At 41.7% G+C, this 12,732-nt stretch overlaps 2 protein-coding genes and 1 pseudogene across 9 annotated transcripts in view; 1 reads left to right on the forward strand and 2 right to left on the reverse strand.

Moving 5' to 3' along the window:
• Window positions 1–12,732, forward strand: part of MED12L (mediator complex subunit 12L) — a 1,138,385-nt gene that overhangs the window by 302,629 nt on the left and 823,024 nt on the right. The gene's annotated exons all lie outside the window — the stretch shown is intronic.
• Window positions 1,860–8,434, reverse strand: GPR171 (G protein-coupled receptor 171). The gene is made up of 2 exons (XM_063916074.1): window positions 8,365–8,434; window positions 1,860–4,658 (listed from the first exon to the last, which is right to left on the reverse strand). The coding sequence occupies exon 2, from the start codon at window positions 4,634–4,636 to the stop codon at window positions 3,668–3,670; it is 969 nt and encodes a 322-aa protein (XP_063772144.1). The 5' UTR covers window positions 4,637–4,658; window positions 8,365–8,434; the 3' UTR covers window positions 1,860–3,667.
• LOC134912606 (5S ribosomal RNA) lies at window positions 9,542–9,659 on the reverse strand (annotated as a pseudogene).

The following is a 12,732-nucleotide window of genomic DNA, read 5'->3' on the forward strand; positions in this document are numbered from 1 at the left end:
TACTGTATATCAGCACTTTTGGATGCTGGCGGTTCCCCCCACATAGCCTAACCCTTCTACCTCCACAGCCTAACTCTAACCCTCCCATGGGTTCTAACACTAACACCCCCCCAATGTCCCCCAGGAGCCTAAATCTATTCCTCCGGGGGCCAGAACCTAGGACTCCAAGGCTAAAGCCACGCATAGCGTCTAAGCGCTGAACGGGACTTGCTTGGCCAGGAGGGGGGTTCTGTGTTCACACGGGTCCTGTTCTGCGGGATGCCATAGAACAGGATCTGGCCAGTGACACACGGGATTTCAATGTAACACAGTGCGCTGCACATGTGTGGACGCCTGCATAGGCGCCCAGGTGCACTCTACTTCCTGCCAAGCGGGTCCCACTAAACGGGATCCACTTGGCTGCTATGTGTGGCCCTACCCTAAAGCATCCCATTAAGAGTAACATACAGCGCTTTTGAAGGCTAGGGGACCATCTGATGTAGGCAAAGTGTATCAGATTGCCTGCCAAAGCAGTAAGGGATTCCCCATGCTCTACAGTAGATACTGTTGCATTTACGCATTTTGTTGACCCCCTCCCTCTATACAACCAAAGTTAGGATCAGCTGTAGCTCAATGTTTAATATAGCCTCCATCATTTTATGTACAAGGTGTGAATGAAAGTGATTATGCACAGAGCTATTTAATATAGCATTAATAATGCACACCTTTTATTTTTACTTCCTAACAGTAAATTATACATTTTACCATACTTCAAGATCTTTCAAACAAGATCACTGTAATTTTTTACTTTTAGTAACTTGAAAATGGTGCGGTACATTCTAGAAATACTGTATATAGAACCCTAACATGGATGTTCACAAACATTGACATTTTAGATAACAGACTTCTGTAACCCTTTGGCATTCATTGTCATCCATTGTCTCAGAAGTTTATGCAAATGTGCATACTGTACTGTACATTCTATTATACACAGGGTTCAATTTCATATAGTGCTCCATTCACTTGAAAATAAGGGGTCTATGTACTAAGCTTTGGAGAGAGATAAAGTACCAGCCAATCAGCTCCTGAGTGCCATTTTTCAAGCACAGCCTGTAACGTGGCAGTTTGGAGCCGATAGACTGGTAGTGTATGTCTCTCCAAGGCTTAGTACATAGACCCCTTACTCTACACATCCACATAAAGTATGACACATAGGGGTAGATGTATTAAACCTGCTAAACAGTTCAGGGGGAGAAGTTGCTGTAGAAATGAATAAGTAACTACCATTTTATAGAATGAATTGCTAAATGATAAGTAGAAGCTGACGGTTGTTATTTGCAACTTCTCCACTTAACTCATTAAAAGGATTGATACATCTCTTCCATAACCTTTAAGAGGTAATTCAATTTTTAGACCTTTGCCCACCAGATAAACAACAGACAAAGGGGGAGATGTATCAAGTAGTTAAAAGACTTCAGAAGTGGGCCAGTAGAGAGGTTGTTCATATCAATCAGCTTCCACCTATCTTTTATAGAATGTACTTGATATAAGCTACCTACAGAGCCGGCCTTAGGCATAGGCAAACTAGGCAAATGCCTAGGGCATTTGGTATGCTTAGGGGCACCAGCTGCTTCTGCTGATTAAAATGATATGCGGCATGCCTATATTCTGTGTGTGACTGCGACTGTATCTGCATACAAAATGCTACATTGCAGTGTATTCCTGGATATCACTGTAATGTAGCATTTTGGATGCAGATACAGCCGCAGTCACACAGAATATAGGCATGCTGCATACCATTTTAATCAGCAGAAGCTGCTTGTGCATCCTAGCCACATAGTAATGCAAATAAGATGCATTTTCATAAACAAAAGGCGCCCGACATTAGCAGAGCTGCCAGCTGACTCACGCCAGGGATCTTCTGCAGAACTAGCGGCGGTGCTAGGGGGGGCACCAGCCAAAAAATTGCCTAGGGCATCATATTGGTTAGGGCCAGCTCTGGCTACCTAAAGCTGGTCGTTGCTATGGGCAACTTCTCCACTTTTTTCATTGCTTAATACATCTCCCCATTTGTCCATTGTTTATCTGGTGGGCAAAAATGACACAGACCTGGTTATTTAGCAGCCATGCCTCCAGTCGGGATCACTGGAGAGGCCTTGCTGTGTGGGCAGTCAGTGACCGCTTGCCTACATTCCTTTGTAATGATCAAAAGCCAGACCAATCAAACAGCTTTTCAACTCAATTGCATTCATTAGGGCAGAAACAATAGTTTTGCATCCAAAGTAATGAAATTGCATCTTTGTCTTCCTGTTTATAGGATAATGAGAATAAAGAGACTGCAAAATTATATTTTAGGTTATGATGTATACATCAGCTGGTTTCATCAGTACCTTATCTTTATTCTTGTACAAAAGGCATCTAACTGGTTTATTAACAGTCCGGTATATATCTGGGTTACACCATATCTCACATAATTTTTTTAATGGAATTCGGGTCTCCTGTGAGTGTCTGAAAATGGGGCGTGGCCTCAGCGAACAGGGGGCATGGCTTTATTTATTTTATTTATTAACAGTTTCTTATATAGCGCAGCAAATTCCATTGCGCTGTACAAATGGCTTTGCGGTAATACCACAACTGCAAGCCGAGCGTCCGGTTTTCCAGCACTATGGAGGTATGACTAGTGCTCTGGCAGCTGCTGGCCATGCCCCCATTCGCTTGTCCTGTGAATAGATGCTGTACGCGTACGCACAGCATCAATTTACTGCTAAGCAGAGCAGTGAGTGCCTGGGGGCCTCCCAACTTCTCCCCCACCACGTTATACTGCGGCCTGTGGACAGGTTAGTGGGGCAGTGCCCGAAAAATGGGTCTGTCCCTCAAAAATTTGGGACAGTTGGGAGGTATGGTTACGCTGTACTGAATATAAGCTGAAAATCACTTCTGTCTAACAGATCATTTGAAGCACAATGGGCCTCATTCAGGTTTTGGTACTTTGCGCATGAGCGAATGGGTCCTACAATATAGGAAGCATAGTGGCAGCACACTGTCAGTGATTAACAGCCTGCTGCCTTCTGGGGGGCAGGGTGGAGGTGGCGATGGCTTCCGGTTGTGAAAATGGAGGTGTGTCGCCACTGTTTAGGGGGTGGGAAGAGACCTCTGCGATGGGCATGTTGCACAGCACCACGGGTTCCACAAGATAACCCGATGGTGGGAGAGAGATCCTATGCTGCATCCTAGGACGCACCTCGTATCACAACTGCAGCAGGAGGCATCTGCATGTAATATACACCTCTTGCTGCATTACCCTACAGCGCTATCACTGCTGCTTCCAAGGAAGCAGCGGTGATAGCAAATCCAACCGCACCTGAATGACCCCCAATGTCACTTTAATTATATTCACAACTAAATTATGTTATACTTAGAGTACATTGAGGCGCACACTGTCGTCTTGTAGAAGGAAGTCAGATTCCTCACCCCATATAGCAGGATTGAGGCTCTATTACTCATGTATCGATGTGAGGTTGGTGTACTACACCGCTGTGTCCATAGTAGCACACCACATAGCAGGATTGAGGATCTATAACTCATGTATCGATGTGAGGTAATTGTACTACACCGCTGTGTCCATAGTAGCACACCACATAGCAGGATTGAGGATCTATAACTCATGTATCGATGTGAGGTTGTTGTACTACACCGCTGTGTCCATAGTAGCACTATCTCCAGACACCGCTCTAACCTCTTTCTTTATGGAGAACGTTTTGGTTATTTTGGACCTGAAGTTTTTGGAAAAGTAAAAGTACACAATAGGATCAAAGCAAAGATTGGAAACTGAGAGTAACAATGTTGACTCTTTTGCATGGAAGAGCACTTGTTTCAGACTGCATTCTGTGAGCACATCATTTTGACTCAAGGTATATGGGATCCGCACAATGTGGTAGGGAAGGAAGCATACGACGTACCCCGCTGTTACAAGGAAGATTTGTACCAAGGCTGCTTTGAGGTCCTTAAATTCTTCGCAATCTTTTTTACTGTAAAGTCTTTTAATAGTAATAAAATTAGAGATCAAAATGATTCCAGAACAGTTGAAAAATATAGCAAGGCTGATGAAGTTACTGAGCATGTGCCAGTCTCTGCCCAGCTGCTGCTTGAAGTCAATGCATCCAACAACTCCACGCTCTGGAATGTCTTTTATAGGGATCAGCATGTTGGGTAACATTATGCACAGTACTAGAGCCCAAAGAACTGTTGATAGCATTTTAGCAAATCCCCTCTTCTGTATCTGGTACAATTTAGCACTCTGTATAGTTTGGAGACAGCGGTCCATGCTGACAAATCCTAGGAATATAATGGATATGTACATGCTGATGTAAATGATACAAGCTGTTACTTGGCAGTGAAAGATCTTCAACTTCCAAGATGCTAAACCCGAGTCCACCACTATCTTAAACGGCAAGGCCAAAGTCAGTAGGAAGTCCGCTACCAGCAGGTTGATGAGGTATATGCTGATACATTTCTGGCTGGTGTCTTTCCGAGTGAATGCCCACAGAGCAAAGCAACTTCCAAAAAACCCAACCATAAATATCAGCCAATAGAAATATGTGAATGGTTCCAAGTCTCTGTTCACAGCACAGTAGGAAGTGTTGGCATTGTCTGTCATGGTATGTTGGCTCCAAAGGGGGCTTGGAAAAGTAAGCGAGAAACAGAAGGAAATAAAGTTAGGCTTTTTTATATATCATAGGTTTAAATTTGCTTAAATATTTTGATCAAAATATGTCCTAATACTTTAATCTTGCAAGATGTTTTGTCCACACATTAATATTGTCATGCCACTGGTACCATCATAAATTGGTATTTACCAAGCACTGCTACATTTATATTTTATATAGCACTGTCAAGTTTTGTCACTTGTGCATAGAGATACCTATTAAACATATTTCTTAATCATTGTCTTCTATTCACTGGATTTGTTTGCCTATGAAATATTGAACTTTCTAGGCAGGATTTACTAAAGGGGAAAAGCATGCAAAACCCAGAAAAGGACAGTTTTGGACTTTAGTTGCAATTCCCATATGTACTAAGCACCGGAATGCAATGCTGGGCTTGGATGCAGTGGGTAACGCCAGATTTTGCTGACATTACCCTATATTTACGCATTTTACCCAGAGGGGAATCCTTCCCAACACCCCCCACGGCCGCAGAGTCACTCTGCCCATGCATTGAAGGACTCCTGGGGCCGAACTCTGCAAAGTTGCAAAGTACAGCTGTTATCGGGAGAGCTGTCTTTTGCCGCACTAATTGTACTTGTAAGTACATATACAGTTAGTATATCCGTGGCGGGTTGTGCTGCATTCTGTATGCGTTCCTTAGTACATCCCGCTCTCTGTCTCTCTTCATTTCCAAATATCTACAGTATGTGTGTTTCCTGAGTCACAATCCTTGTAAATATTCTAATAAATACAGTATATTCTACATCAGTCACCTAGTCAGAGTGATCTTAGTGACTTTCTATAGGACTTGGTGACGCAGAACACACAGTAGTCAATTTGAAGCAGTTCATATGATTAGCATGCACATCTTCCCTAACGAGTTTCCATATGGGTTCATTTTATGTGGCAATGAACACTTTTTCCCACAGGCCTCTTCTGAACTACAAGGTAGATTCTTTGTACCCACAGCATGTCTTTTAATTTATATAGATTACTTCGTAAGACTTGTAACTATTGTATTGTACCTGTATGTATGTATGTATGTATGTATGTATGTATGTATGTATGTATCTATCAGTACTTGGTGTACACTAAAAGGACCAAATAGATTTTCTGTCAGTGCAATTTGCCATCAAACATTTTGCTGGGCCACTTGAACAAAACAGGGTCCAGTTGCAGATTCATTAAAATTAAAAACTAAATGAAAAATAAACATTGTTATCTGATGTAAATGATTATATATGATCTCGGTAAAGCGCTGCAGAATATGTGTGCGCTGTATAAATAGCTATTTATAAATACATTGAAAATAAATATTGTATTATATTTGGCAAAAGAGAAAATGCTTTTTTTAATAGCAAAGCATTTTGTCCCATCTGGTGACAGGATGGTGATAGGGATAGGAAGACAGCTGGTGGCTCCGGTATATATCCGCTGACCTTGTTAAATAAGGTTCCCCAAGTTATCGCTGTAGGTATCCAGTGGAGTATAGCAACGGAATGTAGTTATGTGACCGGCAGTCAGGAGACCCCCTGTCATAATACCCCCCTACATCCCGCCCCCTCACAATCCCGACGGTCGGCATGCCGACCAACAGGGACTATTTCCACTCGTTGGTGTCCACGACACCAATAGAGTGGGTATAGAACTTGTGGTCGCCACTGAGCCCGCAAGGGGCTTGTTGAGCTCGCCCCCCCCTGCCGGCATTCTGCTGCCAGGATACCGGCGTCGGTATGCTGACTGCCAATCACGCATACCACACCCCTTCTACAGTGCATTGCTGTTATTAATCTGGTACATTATAATGCATAGACTAGCAGCATTTACTATATCTCAAGGGACTCTGACCATGCACTCTCTTCATTGTTAGCCAAACCTCTGTGGTGGCTGGCGATAACCCCCTCAGGAGACTGGCCACACCCCTAAGCATGAGCCCTACTTCTGCATTCCCCCGGTGGGCCCTTTATACCCCAGTCCGACACTGGTACTATGTACCTCAGCGAATATTACAGTATTTGTTTAGGTATTTTGCACATTGTATTCAAGTTTGAATACAATGTGTAATTATGTAAATCAGAAAAAAGCATGACAAAGATTGTTGGGGCGCTGTAGAAGTGGGTGCATTTTGTGGCTAAATGTAGGAGTACAATGAACTCCCCAAAAAATATACATTCTGCACACCTCCGCAACGGTAGCATATCCACCATTGTTGCTCGAGGACAAGCGTGGCCATCCTTTGGCTCTCCAACTGTTGTGAAACTACATATCCCAGCATGCCCTGCCATAGTATTAACATTCCATAATAGCTGTGGCAGTATGAAAGTAAATGGCAGTAGGGAGCCATGGATTCTGTGTGGGGCAGGAAGGATCTGCCGACACAGGGAAGAAACGGCAGGTGTGACCACATCTAATGGCTGCAGAGTGGAGTCAGTCTGGGTTGACTGCTGCCTGCCTTAATAACCCAAATGAGGTAGTAAATGTCAGTCAGGCTGCGGTGGCAGTCGAAGAGCCTAGTGTGCCAGGAAACTAATGGGAGCCAGTGTCTAAGCCTGCAGGCGATAGGGAAGACCACCACTCTGTAACTGAACTTATGCTGCTGAGAAGTCAGGCCAGTAAGCCTTGAGTGTGAGTAGGACAGGAGGTGCCTTACCTTTCAGATACAGGACTGAGACTGTATGTGAGTAGTTGTGGCAGCCAAGCAAAGCTAGACCGGAGCCTGTGGATATAACTGCAAGTAGCAGGCAAGACTGTGAGACTTTGCAAATTAGCTACCTGTTTAGTAAGGGACGAAGAAGTTAGATAGTTCCCTGAACGGGGGCTAGGCTGTTTGTTCTTTTCTGTTTCATTTATGCTGCCTGTAAAGCATTATTTTTATTTATTTACCTGTGAAGCTGTGTGTAGACCATGATTAAGCATTTAGACACTACACCAATCTACCAGCTAATTACCCCAGAACTGTCACAGTAGCAAGTTGATGCTGTGACATAACATTAGCATGCACCCGGTTTACAGCATAGAGATGTGTGTTGAGCATGATATTAGTAAATGCTAAAGTTGCAGTACAGTACTCGTAAGGAGACTTACGCACAATTTGCGACCGATCTTACACACATGTATGTATAGGCATATGAATATCCTTACAAAGAATTAAGGTTCGAAAAGGGTTGAGATTACCTAAACAATAAAAAAAAGGGGGCAGACTAGATGGGCCAAGTGGTTCTTATCTGCCGTCAAATTCTATGTTTCTGTGTTTCTATGTAAGCCGTGCGCATGCATAATATACACCAAAGGGAGACACATCCAACTTTACACAAGCCCCTATGTGAACAAATAATATGGTGTTAGAGTCTTCCATTCATCTTGCTGTTTTCTCATAAATCTCTTTGAACCGCTGCTGTGTACCAAAGATTTTACCAATTATGAAGGTTCTCAGCCAAACCCACTAATAAGATCCCCGATGTGAAAAGAAAAACTCGTTATTTCTCTATGTTTCCATTTCCCCAAATCTTCCTGCAAAATTGCAAACGTATGATTCATAATTACTGAGCAATGATTAGAATCTGCTGGAGTTTAGGTGTAATAGACAGCACCTTGGTGGAAATGTTAATAGCAATCTATTACGTGCCAGTGCGTCCTGCTATTAATGTGAACATACAGTAGATAATATATGAGACAATACCTTTTTTTTCTGTCCTTTTGGTTCTTCTGGCAGCGTTACACTGCAGCAGTCATCTAGTTCTCGGCATCCGATAGACAACACTCTTCTCCCTTCCCTTTCTTGCGAACAGGCAGCTCTGTGGTGCTAGTGGTTTTGCTTTGACACGTCAATTGACGTAGTTGAAACTGAACTTTTTATAAAAAGATTTTCCCTTTTTCGTCTCATGAGTGTGAACTAAAAACTCATTCTTCCTCTGTATAATAGATTCTTCAACAACTAACTCCTAAAATCATTACAAATAATATATATATATATATATATATATATATATATATATATATATAGTATACGGCAAATACCAATGACTCATCGTATAATCTCCTGAACCATAAGGGCTGGAAACTTGAAATTTGGACATAAGCTTGCTTTTGTGATGTAGGCACCCACTAAGAAGGGATTTTTCAAAATTCCAACTACGAAGCGGTTAAAAGGGGTGAGATACTTTTCCCCCTCACAGAGGAGAGTTAAGACAGCCCACCCAGCCAGGGCTACATAGAATTTGACGGCAGATAAGAACCACATGGCCGATCTTGTCTGCCCCTTTTTTACCATATTTTTACCACAAACCTTATTTGATCCTTATTTCTTTGTAAGGATATCCGTATGTCTATCCCATGCATGTTTAAATTGCTCTACTGTCTTCGCCTCTACCACCAGAAAAAGGGTTCTTTTGTTCCGCACTAACTATACATGTATATAGAAATAGTAATAATTGTACCAATATTGAGCCTGTTGAAAATAGTCTATAACAGTATTTAATTGGTGGTGCTCCCAAGATTTTATGTAAAGGACTACAACAATATTGGGAAAGAAAAAGACAAAAAAAGACATTTTTTGGGAACACTCTCTTTTTGAATGATAAATGTAAATGTCAAGAATAGTTATCAGAGACCGTGAACAACTTAAAACTTTTATTCTGTTCATATGTTAAGATACTGTATATCAGTAATCAGTTATCCAAAATGGATTTAGAATTTCTTTAAAATCTGGATTAACCTGATAACACATAAAGGTTCAAGAAAAATGTGGTGAAAATATAATATGCCAGAATATTAATCAGTGTACTCAGTGATTATACACTCCAATTGTAGCTGAGGTAACCGGATAGTGTCAGAATACTATTCTCCATATGGTGGATTGCTGACGACACCCAGTTTTCCTAGGTGGTCTCCCATCCAAGTACTGATTAGGCCTATCCTGCTTAGCTTCCAAGATTGTACAGGACCGGGCGTATTCAGGATAGTATGGTCGTGGGCAAATGTTGGAGGAGAGAAGGAAAAGGTAGAACCCACTTCTGCTTACTGCATTCGGCCTGGGTTCAAATATTAAAATATGAAAACCCATGCTACTGCAGATGAGATAGTGTTGGCAAATTAAGATAAGAAGAGTTTCTGGTTGCTAGACTTGTCAACCAGATTTGAAAAAACTAAAGACCCTTCTGCTTTCTGTTGTGCTGGCAAAATAAGGATTACTGGTCGGAGCTAAGAGCCCAAACCAGCACTGCCATCAACCAGATGAGATAGTGATAGAGTATCAATTAGTTTAGCACAATTAATGAAATGAACCTAGAAAACATGAACATGACTTAATCTCCAAAAGTTTTATATAGTGTTGGGCACAATGATCTCAATGATGGTTCAAAAAGCCCGAGTTGATTTCCAAGGCCACATGAGATTGAAGGGGAAATCATACATCTAGAGAAATATATAATAAATGAAAAGTCCTGCATTCCCTAAAGTGCAACCAAAAATCTCATAAAATATAAATAGAAGAAATGGTGCAGATGGTTTTATTACTAGTTGGAGAGCCTTGATTTGGCCTGCAAAGACCAATTAAGTTACAAAAGAATTGTGTAGCTGTAACTGCAACTGAGCAGTCAATGAGATTATCATGCATCATAAATTGAGTGCTCCCAAAAAAAGTATTTTTGTCTTTTTCTTGGCCTCTACCACCTCTGATGGGAAGCTATTCCACTTGTCCACTACCCTTTCTTTTCTTTTTCTTTTTTTTTTCTTTTTTTAAATTTATTTTAAAGTATATCAGCGAAAATGAAATATAGACAAAACAGGTACACAGTAACCGTACACACTGTATGTGAACAAAACAATACAATATTAATGTGTAGATAACATAGCTTTAATAATTATGTAATTGAGTGTCAAGCAATATAAATCAGAGATAGTGAGTCATTAACAAAATACCAGCAGAAAATTGAGCGAGTCAAAAAAACAAGTGGATAACACTCAGTGGAAATTGATACACAAAAAAAATCGTATGGAGGGAAACGCAGAGTAGGATAGGAGGGGGGGTGACGGGGGAGGGGATCGGGGTGGTTGGCTGGCCGGTCTTAACTGCTTAGAGTATTTGAGTAATAAAATGGTGTAGAATGGATACGATTATACAGTAGCTAACGGGTGTTCAGCACCAAAATGTACCGTCCAGGGAGTCCAAGTTTTGACAAAATGACCTGGGGTGTCATGTATTATCGCCGTGATGCGTTCCAGTCTGTAAGTGTGCCAGATAGCATTTATAGTGGCAGTTAATGTAGGAGGTGATGTTGATTTCCAGTTAGCCGCAACTTGGCACTTAGCTGTATTCAGAATGAGTTTATTAATTTTTGCTACTGGCGAGAAACCTGAGGAATAGGGCGAGAAAGTAGTGTATAAAAAGGTGAGTTCGGGACAGAAATACCAAAAATATCTGAGATAAGTTTATGAATTTTAATCCAGTAACGTTAGATTTGTGGGCAAGACCACCAAATATGCAGCAGGGTTCCACGTTGACCACATAGCCTCCAGCACCTATCCGAGCAGGAGGGGTAGAATAAGTGGAGTCATGTAGGTACTAGGTACCAGCGCTAGTATATCTTGTAGGAGTTTTCTTTGATTCGAACTGATATGGAACTTTTGTAAATTTCTGTTCTAATATCAGACCACTCCTCAGCGGGCAGAGTCTCACCCACTTCTCGTTCCCAAGCTAGTTCATGCGGTTGTTTTTGTGGTGTATTATGGGCAAGTAAAATTTTATATATAGTGGCAAGCAGGCCTTTAGTCAAGTGGTGAAATTGACATAGTGATTCAAAACTCGATTTATCTCTCATAGGGGTATGTTTGATAAGTGAATTATAAAAGTGACACAGTTGCATGAACTGATAAAATACTGCGTGAGGAAGAGTAAAGCGAGACTGCAAATTGGCAAATTCCAGGAACGAGTGGATCGGTGCAATATCCAGTGGGAAAAGGATATTCTTGTTAGTCCAAGAGTCAATTGCATGATGAGTTCTGCCCGACGGCGAGTTAGGGTTATTCCATAAGGCGGTGTCGCGGCGGGTTCCATAGAAGGCTGTATGAGGAATACATCTGAAGAGTCGCTGCTTCCAGATGTGTCCAGATTCATGGCCAGGAGGGGCATGCCAGAGAAAACATGTTGTTAAGTGAGTAGCTCTGTAATATCTGAGGAGGTCAGGGACACCCAAACTCCCTGCCGATCGGTGCTTTTGGAGATGTCGCATTTTAACCCAGGGTTTTTTCCCCGCCCAAATAAAGTTTGAGATGTCAATCTAGAGATTTTTGAGAATTTTAGCGGGGATGTGGATTGGGAGGGTCTGCCACAGGTATAGCAGACGTAGTAGTAAGGTCATCTTAATCACTGTCATGTGTCCGAACCAAGACAAATAGTATTTATTCCAACTAGCGAGATCTGTTTTTATAGAGGATAACAATCTTGGAAAGTTGGCTGCGTATAGACCAGAATAAGATTTGGTTAAGTAAATGCCCAGATATTTGAGTTTGTCAGTTTGCCATTTAAATGGGAAGGAAGATTGTAAGAGTCGGAGATCTGAATTTGGGACATGAAGGGGCAATATTTCAATTTTGTCTGAATTAATATTATAATTTGAGAGGTGACTGTAGGTAGTGATTTCCACTAACAGGTTCGGGAGAGAATCACAAGGATCAGTTAGGGTCAGGATAATGTCATCAGCGTATAGTGCAATTTTATGACTGTGATTATAATGCCCAATATATTTTGGTTTAGTCAAATTTTGGCCACTAGCGGCTCCATAAATAAGACAAAAAGTAGGGGGGAAAGGGGGCATCCTTGACGGGTGCCATTTCTAATAGGAAGGGAATTGGAAGATATGCCGTTGACAAGGACAGAGGCTGCGGGATTCTGATAGAGTGAAGTGACACCCTTATAAAAGTCTCCATGTAAACCCATATTAACAAGAGTTTGTTGTATAAAAGGCCAAGCCACTCTATCGAAGGCCTTTTCTGCGTCTAGGGCCACCACCAGGGTCAACAAGGATTTGTCATGCGTAAGGTGAATGAA

The sequence above is a fragment of the Pseudophryne corroboree genome, chromosome 4 (genome assembly GCF_028390025.1).
Source record: "Pseudophryne corroboree isolate aPseCor3 chromosome 4, aPseCor3.hap2, whole genome shotgun sequence".
Lineage (NCBI taxonomy): Eukaryota > Metazoa > Chordata > Amphibia > Anura > Myobatrachidae > Pseudophryne > Pseudophryne corroboree.

What these genes read in the sequence shown, in the direction of transcription:
- GPR171 (XM_063916074.1), bottom strand. Translation starts at nt 4,636, where the DNA reads ATGACAGACAATGCCAACACTTCCTACTGTGCTGTGAACAGAGACTTG.